The sequence below is a fragment of the Oryx dammah genome, unplaced genomic scaffold, assembly GCF_014754425.2.
Source record: "Oryx dammah isolate SB20612 unplaced genomic scaffold, SCBI_Odam_1.1 HiC_scaffold_26, whole genome shotgun sequence".
NCBI classification, from domain to species: domain Eukaryota; kingdom Metazoa; phylum Chordata; class Mammalia; order Artiodactyla; family Bovidae; genus Oryx; species Oryx dammah.
Window position 1 is genome coordinate 72000178 of NW_024070210.1, and position 17678 is coordinate 72017855.

The 17678-nt window shown below is 39.0% G+C and overlaps 1 protein-coding gene across 1 annotated transcript in view; it reads left to right on the plus strand.

Moving 5' to 3' along the window:
* Window positions 1-7481: 7481 nt before the first annotated feature.
* AQR (aquarius intron-binding spliceosomal factor) overlaps window positions 7482-17678 on the plus strand; it is an 83729-nt gene continuing 73532 nt past the window's right edge. The window contains exons 1-4 of the mRNA XM_040226986.1: window positions 7482-7910; window positions 11377-11433; window positions 13511-13551; window positions 16672-16707. Of these exons, the coding sequence (XP_040082920.1) occupies window positions 7836-7910; window positions 11377-11433; window positions 13511-13551; window positions 16672-16707 (209 nt within the window). The 5' untranslated portion in view covers window positions 7482-7835. The remainder of the gene's footprint in view (window positions 7911-11376; window positions 11434-13510; window positions 13552-16671; window positions 16708-17678) is intronic.

The following is a 17678-nucleotide window of genomic DNA, read 5'->3' on the forward strand; positions in this document are numbered from 1 at the left end:
TGCATAGAGCCACCAGGACAGACCGGTCATGGTGGAGACTTCTGACAGGATGTGGTCTGCTGGAGAAGGGAATGGCAAACCACCTCCGTATTCTTGCCTTGAAAACCCCAAGAACAATATGAAAAGGCAAAAAGATAGGACACTGAAAGATGAACTCCCCAGGTTGGTAGGTGCCCAATATGCTACTGGAGATCAGTGAAGAAATAACTCCAAGAAGAGTGAAGAGATGGAGCCAAAGCAAAAACAACACCCAGTTGTGGATGTGACTGGTGATGGAAGCAAGGTCCAATGCTGTAAACACCAATATTGCATAGGAACCTGGAATGTTATGTCCATGAATCAAGGCAAATTGGAAGTGGTCAAACAGGAGATGGCAAGTGTGAACGTCAAAATTTTAGGAATCAGCTAACTAAAATAGACTGGAATCAGTGAATTTGACTCAGATAACCATTATATTTACTACTGTGGGCAAGAATCCCTTAGAAGAAATGGAGTAGCCATCATAGTCAACAAGAGTCCGAAATGCAGTACTTGGATTCAATCTTAAAAATGACAGAATGATCTCTGTTCGTTTCCAAGGCAAACCATTCAATATCACGGTAATCCAAGTCTATGCCCCCCATCAGTAGTGCTGAAGAAGCTGAAGTTGAACGGTTGTATGAAGACCTATAAGACCTTTTAGAACGAGCACCCCAAAAAGATGTCCTTTTCATTATAGGGGACTGGAATGCCAAAGTAGGAAGTCAAAAAACACCCGGAGTAACAGGCAAATTCGGCCTTGGAGTACAGAATGAGTACAGCAGGGCAAAGGCTAATGGAGTTTTGCCAAGAGAATGCACTGGTCATAGCGAACACCCTCTTCCAACAACTCAAGAGAAGACTCTACACATGGACATCACCAGATGGGCAATACCAAAATCAGATTGATATATTCTTTGCAGCCAAAGATGGAGAAGCTCTATACAATCAGCAAAAACAAGATTGGGAGCTGACTGTGACTCAGATCATGAACTCCTTATTGCCAAATCCAGACTTGAATTGAAGAAAGTAGGGAAAACTACTAGACCATTCAGTTATGACCTAAATCCAATCCTTTACGATTATACAGTGGAAGTGAGAAATAGATTTAAGGGACTAGATCTGATACAGAGTGCCTGATGAACTGGACAGAGGTTCATAACATTGTGCAGGAAACAGGGATCAAGACCATCCCCATGGAAAAGAAATGCAAAAGAGCAACATGGCTGTCCGAGTAGGCCTTCCAAATAGCTGTGAAAAGAAGAGAAGCGAAAAGCAAAGGAGAAAGGAAACTTATACCCATTTGAATGCAGAGTTCCAAGGGATAGCAAGGAGAGATAAGAAAGCCTCCTTCAGTGATCAGTGCAATGAAATAGAGGAAAACAATAGAATGGGAAAGACTAGAGATCTCTTCAAGAAAATGAGAGATACCAAGGGAACATTTCATGCAAAGATGGGCTCGATAAAGGACAGAAATGGTATGGACCTAACAGAAGCAGAAGATATTAAGAAGAGGAGGCAAGAATACACAGAAGAACTGTACAAAAAAGATATTCACAACCCAGATAATCACAATGGTGTGATCACTCACCTAGAGTCAGACATCCTGGAATGTGAAGTCAAGTGGCCTTAGGAAGTATTACTACAAACAAAGCTAGTGAAGATGATGGAATTCCAGTTGAGCTATTTCAAATCCTAAAAGATGATGCTGTGAAAGTGCTGCACTCAAAATGCCAGCAAATTTGGAAAACTCAGCAGTGGCCACAGGACAGGTCAGTTTTCATTCCAATCCCAAACAAAGGCAATGCCAAAGAATGCTCAAACTACCACACAATTGCACTCATCTCACACGCTAGTAAAGTAATGCTTAAAATTCTCCAAGCCAGGCTTCAACAATACCTGAACCGTGAGCTTCCAGATGTTCAAGCTGGTTTTAGAAAAGGCAGAGGAACCAGAGATCAAATTGCCAACACTGAAAAAGCAAGAGAGTTCCAGAAAAACATCTACTTCAGCTTTATTGCTATGCCAAAGCATTTGACTGTGTGGATCTCAACAAACTGTGGAAAATTCTGAAAGAGATGGGAATACCAGACAACCTGACCTGCCTCTTGAGAAATCTGTATACAGTTCAGGAAGCAACAGTTAGAACTGGACTAGAACAACAGACTGGTTCCAAATAGGAAAAGGAGTACATAAGGCTGTATGTTGTCACCCTGCTTATTTAACTTATATGCAGAGTACATCATGAGAAATGCTGGGCTGGAAGAAGCACAAGCTGTAATCAAGATTGCTGGAAGAAATATCAATTACCTCAGATATGCAGATGACACCACCCTTATGGCAGAAAGTGAAGAGGAGCTAAAAAGCCTCTTGATGAAAGTGAAAGAGTAGAGTGAAAAAGTTGGCTTAAAGCTCAACATTCAGAAAACTAAGATTATGGCATCTGGTCCCATCACTTCATGGGAAATAGATGGGGAAACAGAAACTTTATTTTTGGGGGCTCCAAAATCACTGCAGATGGTGACTGCAGCCCTGAAATTAAAAGACACTTACTCCTTGGATGAAAAGCTCTGACCAACCTAGACAGCATATTAAAATGCAGAGACATTACTTTGCCAACAAAAGTCCATCTAGTCAGAGCTATGGTTTTTCCAGTAGTCATGTATGGATGTGAGAGTTGGGACTATAAAGAAAGCTGAGTGCTGAAGAATTGATGCTTTTGAACAGTGGCATTGGAGAAGACTCTTGAGAGTCCTTTGGACTACAGGGAGATCCAACCAGTCCATTCTAAAGGAGATCAGTCCTGAGTGTTCATTGCAAGGACTGATGCTGAAGCTGAAACTCTAATACTTTGGCCACCTGATGCAAAGAGCCGACTCATTTGACCTGACCTCAAAGACCCTGATGCTGGGAAAGATTGAAGGCAGGAGGAGAAGGGGACAACAGAGCATGAGATGGTTGGATGGCATCACCAACTCAATGGACATGAGTTTGGGTAAACTCCAGGAATTGGTGATGGACAGGGAGGCCTGGCGTGCTGCAGTCCATGGGGTCACAAAGAGTCGGACACGACTGAGTGACTGAACTCATCTTTCCAACATAGTATGAATTTAAATTAGATACAAACTTTCATACTCTATTCAAAGAAGAGATTTAGTTGAGCCAGGTTTAATTTGTTTTTATTCCATCATTAAATTAAAATTAAATGAAGTCCCTCATTTCTTTGCAAACCCATGGACTGTAGCCTACCAGGCTCCTCTGTCCATGGGATTTTCCAGGCAATAGTACTGGAGTGGATTGCCATTTCCTTCTCCAGGGTATCTTCCCGATGCAGGGATCGAACCCAGGTCTCCCACATTGTAGACAGATGCTTTACCATCTGAGCCACCAGGGAAGTCCATCATTATGGAAGGAAACTAAAGTTTAATATGCAGAAATCAGATTTCAATTTATATTATGTAAGATAACCAATGGTAATTGCACACAGTTTTTAGGGGATAGCACCATGGCAATGGCCCCCCACTCCAGTACTCTTGCCTGGAGAATCCCATGTACGGAGGAGCCTGGTGGGCTGCAGTCCACGGGGTCGCTAAGAGTCGGACACGACTAAGCAACTTCACTTTCACTTTTCACTTTCATGCACTGGAGAAGGAAATGGCAACCCATTCCAATGTTCTTGCCTGGAGAATCCCAGGGACAGGGGAGCCTGGTGGGCTGCCATCTATGGGGTCGCACAGAGTTGGACACGACTGAAGTGATTTAACAGTAACCATGTTTGAAGTCTGCATGTCTTTCAGGAATCCTTTATTAGAACTGATGTTGGCTAGGACTGTTTCATGCAGAGTATCTGCTCTTCAGAAGCAGCGAAAGAACACACTTAATTCCTTTCTTGTTGAGATTTCTCTTATTGTCAGTTAGGAGGGGTTAGAATTTCAGGGCTAACTGCTGGAATTCTATTAGCACTATTCCATTAGAGAAACAGAATTCTATTAGAGGAAAAAAAGAACTAAACTGAAAAAGAAAAGTGGTTCAATGGTGTTCATGGAACATGTAATATTTTACATCTGTATTGACTAGCTTCTATTCATTCTTTGATGTTTGAACTTAAACACTGCTTCCTCTGGAAGGCTTTTTGATTTACCCTAGCACTCCATTTCCAGGGCTCCCACTGCTTTTTGTTCTTAATGATGTTAATTGTCCCTGTTGATTAGTGGTTTTCAAACTTCAGTGTGCACTGGAATCTTCTAGAGGGCTTGTTAAAAGCAGAGATTGATGAGCTGCACCCTCAGAGTTTCTGATTCAGTATTTGGGCCTGGGCCTGAAAGTTTGCACTTACACAAGTTATGTTATTGCTGTATTGAAATGACACTTGAGAACCATTGAGTTAAACTGTTGTTAACAATACATGTTTCTGGAAAGCAAGAGAAGGCATGATTTTATGTTTTAAAGATACAGTATAAAACAGTATCTGATGTTGTTACATTCTCAGATGTATACTGAATATATAAAGAAGGAAATGAGTGGAGTCATCATTACAAGCTCTTATATTATCTGTAAATCTCTATTTTCATTTAGAGCCTTTCATTCACTCTTGGAATGAGTTTGCCTTCTAATGTGCTGAGTTCCCTCCCTGATGTTTGTCAAAATCGTACCTACCTTTCAACACTCATCATAAAAGCTATTCAGAAAATCTTATTTTACCTTTTGTTTTATAGACTTTATTTGTGATTAAAGTGTAATTACTTTATGTATTCAAAATCTGTTGCATTTGAAATTATGATCATGCAAATCATCTTTAGTTCTTAAACTTTATACCATAGAAATTAGGAGAAGAAAAGGACTCCATATTTAATTTTCATGTTTACAGACACTTTTGTTTTCTTTCTCAACTGTTTATTCTCAAACAGGCTATAGACATTACAAAATTCAAATGTTTCAAAAGGGTATAAAATGTAAAATAAGACTTCCCTTGCTCCTGTTCTTCCCTCTCCCAGTACTTTCTCCCTAGAGGCAACTGGATTGCCAGTTTCTTGCCTATGGTATTCCAGGCAAGGTTTACTAGAGACACATGTTTAATTTTTGAATGGATTTGGGAGTGGTAGAAGTATGAGTTCAAACTCAATGATAAGATAAAACTAGCAATTCAATTTAAAAATTGGGCAAATGACTTGAATAGAGGATTCCACAATCATGAATGGCAAAGAAGCACAGGGACACTCAACATCAGTAGTCATTAGGCCAATACAAATTAAAGTTACAATGAGATATGCCACATAACTATTAAAATGGCAAAAATTAAAAAGACTATACCAAGTGTGGATGAGAAAGAAGTGGAATTGGACCTCTCATACACTGCTGTTGTGAATATAAATAGTACAACTACTTTGGAAAATAGTCAGTTTCTTAAAATTTAAGCGTACACCTACCGTATGACCCAACTATTCCACTCCTATGTATTTACTTGAGAAAGGGAAACACATGTCTACATTAAGAATGCTCTTAGTGCATTATTTGGAATAGTCAAGAACTGGAAACAATTCAAATGCTCATCCATAGATGTGTAGGTTAACAAATAGTGGTATGTCCATAAGACGGAGGAGCCTGGTAGGCTGCAATCCATGGGGTCGCTGAGAGTTGGACATGACTCAGTGACTTCACTTTCACTTTTCACTTTCATGCATTGGAGAAGGAAATGGCAACCCACTCCAGTGTTCTTGCCTGGAGAATCCCAGGGACGGTGGAGTCTGATGGGTTGCCGTCTATGGGATTGCACAGAGTTGGACACGACTGAAGCGACTTAGCAGCAGCAGCAGCAGCCATAAAAAGGAATGAACTATTAATACATGCATCAACATGGATGAACCTCAAAATAATTATGTTGGACTTCCGTCATGGTACAGTGGATGAGAATCCACCTGCCAATTCAGGGGCCACTGGTTCAATTCCTGGTCCAGGGAGATTCCACGTGCTCTGGAGCAGCTAAGCCTATGCACCACAATTACTGATCACATGCTCTAGGGCTTTACAGTCACAACTACTGAGCCCAGATGCTGCAACTACTGAAGCTCGTGTGCCTGGAATCTGTGCTCTGAAACAAGAGAGGCCTCTACAAAGAGAAGCCTGTGCACTGCAAAAAAGAATAGCCTCTGTCTAGTCAAGGCTATGGTTTTTCCAGTGGTCATGTATGGATGTGAGAGTTGGACTGTGAAGAAGGCTGAGCGCCGAAGAATTGACGCTTTTTCAACTGTGGTGTTGGAGAAGACTCTTGAGAGTCCCTTGGACTGCAAGGAGATCCAACCAGTCCATTCTGACGGAGATCAACCCTGGGATTTCTTTGGAAGGAATGATGCTAAAGCTGAAACTCCAGTACTTTGGCCACCTCATGCGAAGAGTTGACTCATTGGAAAAGACTCTGATGCTGGGAGGGATTGGGGGCAGGAGGAGAAGGGGACGACCCAGGATGAGATGGCTGGATGGCATCACGGACTCGATGGACGTGAGTCTGAGTGAACTCCGGGAGTTGGTGATGGACAGGGAGGCCTGGCGTGCTGCGATTCACGGGGTCGCAGAGTCGGACATGACTGAGCGACTGAACTGAACTGAACTGAACTGAACCACAACTAGGGAAAGCCCAAACACAGCAACAAAGACCCAGCTCAGCCAATAAGATGGATAAATAATAAAAATCATTATGTTGAGTGAAAAAAAGAAAGAAAAATGTACATACTATATTATTTCATATTTGTAAAATTATATTAAAAGTATATTAACCTACAGATGAATATACGTAAGATTAATAGATTATAGATTCATATACATTTATATTAATCTGTAGGTTAATATACTTTTAATAGGATTTTACAAAAATGAAATAATATAGTACATATCTTTTTCTATAGTGACAGAGGGGTTTTCCAGGTTGCTCAGTGATAAAGAATCTACCTGCCAGTGCAGGAGATGCTGAGACACAGGTTTGATCTCTGGATCAGGAAGATCCCCTGGAGAAGGAAATGGCAACCCACTCCAGTATTCTTGCCTGGGAAATCCCATGGACAGAGGAGCCTGGTGGGCTGCAGTCCGTGAGGTCGCAAAGAGTCGGACACGACTGAAGCGGCTTAGCACGCATAGTGACAAAAAGATCACTTCTACCCAGTGGATGGGTAGAAGAGAGATAAGAATGGATCGCACGGGAGTAGTAGGAAATTTTTAGAGACACTGGATATACTTATTATTATGACTTCGGTAATGGCTTCACAAATGTGTGCCTATGAAAAAAAGATCGAATTTCACACAAAATATGTGCAGTTCATTACAGACTAATTTATATTTCCATGAATCTTTTTAAAAAGTTAAAATCAATCCTTGCTTCCCCGTCTAATTTTTTTTTCACTACTTTTTTTTTTTTTTTTTTAGGGTTGAAAGAATCCCAAGTCTCCCTCTTCCTCCCCAACGCTAACAACAAAACCTCCACCAACACCGTCTATCAGGCCACTGAGACATCAATCCAGTCTCGCTGGCGTTTTTCTGTCGGTTTCCCACTAGGGGGCAGAAGCGGGAGAGAGAGAAGCTCTTGCTTCTCTAGCTCAGAGCCGACACCTTGCATGCACTTCCGGCCTTGTTGTGTTCCGCTTCCCGAAGAATGTACAATTTGCGGTACGCGTTCCCCTCGAGACTGTAAACCTTGAGGATATTCTGCCCCGCCGAATTTTTGCATCTTGGAATTAGGCAGCTGCAATCGCCTCTTCGGGGAAGTTCATCAGATTCACCGCTGCTCGGAGCGGTCCTTTTTTTTCCATTGGAGCGGAGAGAGTGCTGCCATGACGGCCCCTGCTCAGCCCAAGAAAATCGTGGCCCCTACGGTGTCCCAGATCAACGCAGAGTTCGTGACCCAGGTGGGCTGGGGCGAGTCTGGTGTGTGTGAAGGGATGAGGACTCTGAGGCCAGGGGGTGGAATTTTCCTCCGGAAGGGAGCATCCAGGAGGCATTTGTTCATCGATTCATTAACTCAGGTCTTTTTACTAAAGTGTATGTGCTGTGTGCCAGCCACCGTACTAGCTCTTGGGGAAACCATGGTTAAAGAGGCTCTGCCCTGAAGAGTTCACATTCCGGGGGATACAGAAACATGAAAAGAAAGCTTTTATGCTAGAGTTTGTCGCTGGAGCGATGAAGTCGCAGAAGGAACACCTCAGTCTACCTGAGACTGGCAAGATTCCGTAGCAGAGGTGATGCTGAACTGAGTGCTGAAGGAGGGATAGGTTTATTCTTATCCTTAAAGTAACCTCGATCTTTGAGCGGAGCGATGAGAATCAGACAAGAGACTTGCTTCAAACAAACGCGTCTAGGAAGAGCAGTCTCCGACGCTAATGCGTCAGTGTTCCTCTAGAACTGTTACTGTGGCTTATTGTGAACCGCGGTTGGCTTTGAACAGGGAAATACAATCCCGGTAGCTCTTAGCAACATTCCTAATCCTTATTTGTTGTTTGGGGTATTGACTAACAGTGCAAGTAACTCAAGGTAGAACTTACTACTCACTAACTTCTTTCTTCTCTGTGCCGTGGCTCAGCAGATCTGCCAGGGCAGAAGCATAGGAGTCACTTTGCGTCCTTCTTTTCCTAGCCTGCACTTTGCTACATTCTAAATGTCTCTTAAATCTATCTGCTTTCTGTGCCTTAAGCCAGGTTTCCATGGTTTTCTTCCTGAACTTAGGTATCCTAACCTGTGTTCCTGTCTTTCCACTTGCTCTCCTCGAGCTCATTTTTCATATTGTTGTCAGAGTGATTTTACCCAAGTACAAACCTGATCACCTCACTTATCTTCTTACAATTTCTAATGAGTTCTAATTGCTCTTAGGATAATGACTGGAATCATCCAACGTGTTTTATAATCTAGCCTGTGCTTATATCCAGTTTTGTCTGTTATTTCCCCTTTTCTAATTGTGTTTTAGCCATACTGAACTGCACTTAATTGTGCTGTGTTATCTTTCACCTCCTGGCCTTTCAACATTGTTCCCTCTACTTAGAATCCTAATCCTCTCCGCTCCTCCCACCCTTTTCTTATATGGTTAATTCATTGTCATCAATCTACATCAATTTGGAGAGGTTTTTGCAGGTAACTTAGACTAGATTGTTATGGTGGTTCAGTCGCTAAGTTCTGTCCAACTCTTTGCAACCCCATGAACTGCAGCACACCAGGCTTCCCTGTCCTTCACTGTCTCCCTTGTGAGTCGCTGATGCCATCCAACCATCTCATCCTCTTGTCACTCCTTCTCCCCCTGCCTTCAGTCTTTGCCAGCATTAGAGTCTTCCAGTGAGTCGGCTCTTCGCATCAGGTGGCCAAAGTATTGGAGCCTCAGCTTTAGCATCTGTCCTTCCAGTGAATATTCAAGATTGATTTCCTTTAGGATTGACTAGTTGGATCTCCTTGCTGTCCAAGGGATCTCAAGAGTCTTCTCCAGGACCACAATTCAAAAGCAACAGTTCTTGGGCTTTCAGCCTTTATAGTCCAACTCTCACTTCTATACATGACTGCTGGAAAATCCATAGCTTTGACTATACGGACTTTTGTCAGCAAAGTGATGTCTCTGCTTTTAAAAATGCTGTTTAGGTTTGTCATGGGGTTCCCTGGTGGCTCAGAGGTTAAAGTGTCTTCCTGCAATGCAGGAGACCTGGGCTCAATCTCTGGGTCAGGAAGATCCCCTGGAGAAGGAAATGGCAACCCACTCCAGTATTCTTGCCTGGAGAATCCCATGGATGGAGGAGCCTGGTGGGCTACAGTCCATGAGGTCGCAAAGAGTTGGACTCGACCAAGCGACTTCACTTTAGGTTTGTCATAGCTCCAGACTAGATTAGAACCCTCTTTTCACATATACTTGAAATTTTTGGTAGAAAGTATTAGTTTCTTCCCCTCAGGGAGCTTACAGTTTAGAGATGAGTCAGTAAATGAACAGCGTAGTTTCAGACAGTGATCATTGCTATCAGGAAAATGAAACAGCATTGTGACAGAGCAGGTGGAGTGTATAAAAGCAGTCAGGAAAGTCCTCTCTGAGGTGATTTTTGACCTAAGACCTGAATGCCAAAAAAAGAGCCCGTTGGGGAAGAGCAGGCAAACAGTATGGGGAGACGCAAGTGCAGATGCCTTATGATGTGTATGTAAAGAAGCCAGGAGCGCAAAAGGAAGGATGGCAGAGATGGGGACAGAGAATATGTAGGGACAGTACCATTTCCCTGCCCCTCCTCCACTATTATTTCTGAGCACCTGGTGCACCTGACCAGAGAAGGTGCTTTCTAATGATAATTGAGTGAATGAGGTGTAGAGGTTGAAATTTAGTTATAAAGAAGATCAGATGTCTGAATTCTGTGATCTCACTTTTTTAATGATAAGCATTTTTTAGCAATAAAGTTTTCTTAAAGTATGTACATTGTTTCTTTTGAGACATAATGCTATCCACTTAATAGACTACTGTTATTGTTGTTTAGTCTGATTCTTTTGTGACCCCATGGACTGAGCCCGCCAGGCTCTCTATCCATGGGATTTCCCAGGCAAGAATACTGGAGTGGGTTGCCATTTCCTTCTCCAGGGGATTTTTCTGATGAAAGGATTGAGACCCAGTCTCCTGCATTGGAGCCTTTGGCCATGTGATTCAAGAACTGACTTATTAGAAAAGACCCTGATGCTGGGAAAGATTGAAGGCAGGAGGAGAAAGAACGACAGAGGATGAGATGGTTGGATGGCATCACTGACTTGATGGACATGGGTTTGAGCAAGCTCCAGGAGTTGGTGATGGACAGAGAGGCCTGGTGTGCTGCAGTCCGTGGGTTCGCAAAGAACTGGACATGACTGAGCGACTAAATTGACTGACTTCTGCATTGGCAGGCGGATTCTTTACCACTGTGCCACCAAAGAAGTCCTCCTGAGTGTGTGCTAATCACTTAACGATTTATTGTTTTGCAGATCAACATTCCTGAGGACTTTGAATCTGGTGTTTAGTACTGGCTCTCTTGTGAACATTTTATCGTGGGCAGCTCATTTAATTTTTCTAAACCTGTGTTTCCTTAGCTCTATGCTGAAGATGTTTGACTGTGGTTATTAACTTTCCCCTAGGGGTAATTAGAAAAGTATGTCTTGTTTTGTTTTTAAAATCACAGTAGCAGGTTGCCATGCAGGGCATTACTGACATTCATTGGATTGTGGCCAAAGATGCTAACTGGTCTACAAGCCCATGTAGTCCCCTTAGTAGGTAAATGACTCTTATTTAACATGGCCCTGTTCCAGAAGTGCTTGTTACTGACTGATCTTGGTCTTTTAGCTCTACAGCCATATGAATATATGACTTACTATTTATACTGTTTACTTTTGCAGTTAGCATGTAAATATTGGGCACCCCATATCAAGAAAAAGTCACCCTTTGATATAAAGGTAAGTATTTTTGATTTGCAGCATCCTTTTTGAGTAAGTATGCTCTTTGTATCTCTTTTTCAAGAGCTGACTCATCAAAAGCTTTTCACCTTTTTTAAAGTTAAAATGAATGGTTTTCTAAACTAGTGATTACTCATAAGAGAAAATTTGAAAAGTACAGAGGCCACACATATGAGAATAAAAGATCGTTTCTCAGTGATAACCTCTATCATTTGTTCTGTTTCCTTTAAGCTTTTAAAAAGTGTGTGTGGATTTTCCTCTTCATAGATTCTTAGATTGTTTTTGATTTATCATTATTAGATGACCATGTAATGAATATCTTTGTAAATATACAGCAGTATTCCTACAGTTTTTTTGACAGTTCACCTAGGATAGAATCTATTGTTTTCTGGTTGATGAACTTCAATAAAGATCCGTAATAACGGTAGAAGAGGGGTGACTTGTTTAGTGTAGAGGATCAGAGGTGTGGGGCCAGTCATATTCAGTTAGAGAATGGTCTTGGGATTCATGTGACACAGTTTAGAATAATTGAAAAGAAAAGAAGCCTAAACGTAGGATTAATTCTTACTGAAATAGGTTCTTAAAAAGAGGTCCTTACATGAAATAGAGCTGACATATTGCATGCCCCTTAATGTGTAGTAAAGACTGATATAAAGCTTTGCCATTATGAATTGAATTGTGATACTTTAGGCACTCTTAGTAAAACTGAACCCCAAATTTCTTATTATTTGAGCTTAAATGTTTTATCTGTAAATATATTTGTTTTGCCAGCAATCCCATTTTGTTCATTAGGAAGATATTAAACTTGACATACGTTAGTTACTCTTAATTATTGGCCAGGTTGCCTTATCTTACTTTATGTTGTTTGTATATTGTGGGTCTGGGGGTTCCTAGAGTCATGTTTCATTGATAACAAAATTATCTTGATGACACTACTAGATTGAGTTGAACCTAATTAGATCAAATTTTTAGAGATTAAATTTATATTCAGATCATTTTAGTTAATACTAGAGATAATTCTAGATGAAGCTATGTATGCCTGTTTAGAAAAAATTTATTTTAACTTGGTATTTAAAGAAGATTATACCCTTCATTTTATTATTTTTTAATAATTTAGATTTTAATAAAAAAGCAGAAAAAAACAGAAATTTCATATAAATTCAAGATTTGCTTGCCTCATTATCTTTCTGCCTTTACCATCCACAAACATTTATTTGACAGATATACTCTGAGCAATTAAAAGATATTATAGTTACCATAAAATTATATTATACCATGTTAAAGCACTTTATAATTTTAACCTTTTTTTTAACCTACTCATCACTAGCACTACTATTACTTCTGCTACTGTTAGCTATTATTAAAGGCTCACCATATGCAAGGACCTGGGCTGAATTCTTTATGTGTGTTGTTTTTTAGCAAACCCATGGGGTAGTTAATAGTATAATTAGATCCTTTTTGTATACTGGGAAACAGCCTTAGAGCAGTCAGGCACTTGCAGAGGTTGTAGCCATCAGCAGTGAAGGTGGCTGGTTTGAATCAGGCTTCCAACTCCAGAACCTGAATTCTTAGGGATTATACCATTTTACCCCCCCAACCCAAATAAATGGAAATCAGAGGTTTTATCATGCATTTGGAAAACAGAATGGCGTTTGTTTCTGTTATTTCTTTGTGCTTTCAGTTTGCTTTCTGATTTTTGAAAACACATTGTTAAAACTCTTAGATGAAGCCTGCTAGCATTTAGTATTCCTTGTTAAAACTATGTTTTAAAAATTATCCTGCTCTTGTGAATTTTTGTTTTCCCTAGAAATGAAATAAATATGTCATTTTAATAATTATTTCTATAATTATTTTTATGCAGACATATTTATTTTTTCTACTACTTTGCTTTCTTGCTATTTTACGTTTTGAGGAATATAAGGACTATAAAAAATATCTCTGAAGTATTATTTCACTAGAAGTAATATTTGATAGCTTTCCTAATCAACTTGTTTTATGTAATCTCAGTAACTGAAAACTCTCAGAGTCTGAAAAAAATTATTTGAGATATTAAACATTTTTATATTTTTAACAACAGGTGATTGAAGATATATATGAGAAAGAAATTGTCAAATCAAGGTAGGAATGAGTTTAATTTTTATACATAGGAATTAGATATTTCTAACTTGGATCTCATCTGAGCTTCTAAACTAAATGTAGTTATAAACTTGGAACTTTCTTTTCTTTCTTGATTTGATCATCAGGGAGATGGTAGCTAGAAAAATTACATCCAGCTGCTGAAGAGTCATAAGATATTTCTTTGCCTTATAATTTTTGATGCAGATTAGAGAGATTAAGTTCTTTAGGGTTTATTTTCTTTTTGAAGGAATGTGAGGAAGACTAAACATAGAGATTTTAAGATTTCAGTTCAGTTAATACCAATTTTCTTACCATTTTCTGATAAATCTTTTTAAAAGATTATTTAAAAATTGGAAAAGTAAACATGCATGATAATTAAATACCAACCAATGAAATAAGTATGTTGTATAAGCTATATATGTAATAAAAAATTATTTTGAACAATACCCAGCAGGGGATAAGTTTCAGTAAATCTTTCTCCCTGACCCTTAACCCTCAGTGTCTTTATTTATATATACATCTTTTCCAGTTCCCTACCCCTGTGATTTTTTTTAAAACTGCCTCTTGGACATTTTTCCATATTTGCACCTGTAGATATATATGCCCAGTATTTTAAAAGGTAATTGACTAACTGTTTTAGTATGAAATGGAAACATTCATGTTATGAATGTCATAGAGCTTATAAAATGGCAGATTTTATTTTTTCATGTGTTCCATGAAATTAGGTGAATTTTGCTAAATATAAACACAGTGTCAAAATAAGAGGTTAGTTGTTTTGTTTTAATGATTGATTCTTGAGCCTGATTGATTCTAGAGCCTTTGGTCCTAACAGGATCAAAGACCATCTTAAGGTTTGTTTGTTTTAAATTTGAAGAGCAGTAGGAAACCAGTGAAGCCTGATGGTGGTATTTTAAAAATGCTCCCTGTTGGAGGGGTCAAGAGGCAGGTAGTTAGCTAGGTGAATATTGTTGTAGTCTGGTTAAAGATAATAATGGCATGGGTTGGCATGGGTTAGCATGGGAAGTTGAGATACAGAGGAGTTACCAGTTTGAGAGAGAGGGACATGAAGAGATGGTTGGTGGCTAGATGTGATGAGTGTGGGAAGGGAGGAATCAAGGATGACTCCACAAAGTGTTTGGCCAAGGTAGTTAGGTGATTAGGTGCCATTCCTGACTTTGGCTGTTGTTGATGGTGGGATTGGGTATAGGAATGTTGAATTCTAGCTACTAAAGAGCCTTATAGATGTAGAATAAGTAGTTAGGTATCTAGGTGTAGAGTTACGAATAGAGGACTTGGTTGAGCCTACTTTGAGCACCAACCACCATTCTAGTGCTAAGGGTACATCAGTGAACGTGGCAGGTAAAGTCTCATGTTCACTCATGGAGCTTATGTTCTAATTCTTACCTGGACAGATAACATATGCAGATGTAGCATCAGCAGGTCGTGAGTGCTGTAAATTAAAGTGGGATTAGGGTACAGCAACAAAGACTGCTACTTTAGATTGAATGACCAGGCAGTCCTCCCTTAAGGTATATCACATGTGAGCCGACACGTTAAGTATTATCTTCCTTTTATGGATGAGAAAACTGAGGTGCAGAGAAGTTAAGTAACTACCCCAATGTATTTTACCATAGGTAGATAAAGAGGCTGCTCCAGTTATTAAATCCTTGTTCTCTGGCTCTTATCCAATACTCTGTTCTTAAATAGGACAGGGTCCATTTGCTCTTTAGGACTCTCTTAACCCATACACTGTGATTTAATTGTTAATCCAATTATGAATCCATCCAAGTGATTTTTATACTGAAGAAACAAGGATAACTTATAGAGCAGTTTACTTTTGCCAGTGTTTAGATTTCTTTTCCTTAAAAATGTTTAATCCTCTTTACAATGAAATTAACAGATACTGCATTAAATGTACAGAAATGTATAGCCTTCTGAATTTTACCACCACCAAGGTTAAAAAAAACACCACCAACATTGTCAGCATCCTAGAAACCCTTGTATGGCCCTTTGCTTTACCATTTAAATATGTAAGTATGCAAACATGAATACTGTAGTTTAATTTTGCTTGGTTTTAAACTTTTAAAAAAATGGAACCACATAATATGTACTCTTTTGTGGCTGGCTTCCTTTGTTCACAGATTTATTTGATCTTTTAATCTGTGTAATAATCAGTCTGGAGTAGATAGCTCAGAAGTTCATGTCAAGTCCTTGTCAGCCTTTCAACAAACTTTGTATAAGTAATATTTGTCATTATTACTTGTAACTTTTCATCCTTTAAAGATTTTCTGGCATGTCTAGTCTCTAGACCCATTTTTATATCTTATATATATATTTATATATATATATAGCATTAATTAAGCTCTTTACCTGTCTCAACAAGTTTAATTTGCAAAGCTGGAAGCTTATATCCAGTGGCATGGTTCTGGTCTGGCTTCTTTATTTCTAATATACAAAATGATAAAGCTAAATTAGTGGACATTTGAACCTACCTTTGCAGAGATACCCTAACTACAGGATCATTTATCCATATAAAACAAACACTTCTGTTTCTTAAAGAATATACAGAAATATCTGATACTGTCTCTACAATTTTCTAATATTTTAGACTTAATATCAAGACTACATGACATGTCTGTAATACAAATATGTGTCCCTTATGTAGGAAGGCAGGCATGACTTCAGCAGAATGTTTCCATTTGATTATTATTAAATGAAAGAAGATTAGTGCTTAAGAAATTGAGGCAGACTAGCTTTTGGCAATGGTGATCCAATAATATTGGTGATCCAATATTATGAATATTGATGAGCACTTGTGTTTTGATTAAATCTATTCAGCTTATTAGTTTGTGTATTATCTCCTTGTATGTCATGGTGCTAATTGTGTTTGTTATATGAACAGGATATAATTCTTCTTAGATAGTTTTTAAAAATAAATAAACTGAACAAAATAAAAATATATAAAAGCAAAATTTGCTTTCTTCAATGTTTTATTGGATAAAATTATTCTGATATATGAGTCAGTATTAAAACAAGATTCCAGAATACATCTGTATTAGTAACTCAGAAATGTTATATTCTCTATTTAAGTATATTTACTATTGACTTTTGTATTTTTAGGTTTGCTATCAGAAAGATAATGCTCTTGGAATTTAGGTGAGTTAAAAGACTTTACTTTGACGAAGTTAAAGATGACAACGTGACTTACCTTTTAACTAGGTTTTCTGTACACTGCTGTGAGTTGGTAAGAAAATAATTACTATAGACTTTTGAAGCCTTATATTTTTGTGTTTGGCTTATTTTGGAATATGTGAATGATGTCTTTTGTTTTCAAGGATGTTTTTCCATTGTTAGTGTAACTGTATTTTGAATTGTTTCTCACTAATTAAGATAGTGTGTGCTGAGCAATTTCTGAACTCTTACTTGGTTCCTCTAGTTACAATGGGAGTAAACTGGAATGCATTCTATAACCATTTTTTCCCTTCCAAGCTTATTTATTATGACCAAACCAACCTTGTCCTGACCTAAACCACTTACAGATATTTTAGGCAGAAGATATGCAATTTTTAGATTATAATTTAGATTATATTACAGCAAGGTATGGCCAGTAGACTGGAAGTAAAAGCCAAGATTGTTGTTGATGATAGTATTTGTCATTTATTGAACCTTGTGCTAGACATAGTATTAAACATTTTATATAGAGAGCAATCATAGCAATGCTGCAAAAAGTCAGTATTATACTTTCCATATAGTGAAGGAAAAAAACTGAGATCAGAGCAGTTAAGTAATTGGTGGAGCTAGGATGCCAGAGTCTTATGCCAAAGCTCATGGTTTTTCCACTTCTGCACCCTCCCTCGGGGTATAGTCTGCATCAGAAGTCAGTCTCTGTTTTAATGACTAACTCCAGGAGATAATGAAAGACAGGGAAGCCTGACGTGCTGCAGTCCAGGGGTGGCAGAGTCAGACATTACTTAGAGACTGAAGAACAACAACTCCCTTCATAAACTGACTTGATCCTCACAAAAATGGCATAAGACTAGCGATCACTTCAAGAAAATGAGAGATACCAAGGGAACATTTCATGCAAAGATGGGCTCGATAAAGGACAGAATGGTATGGGCCTAACA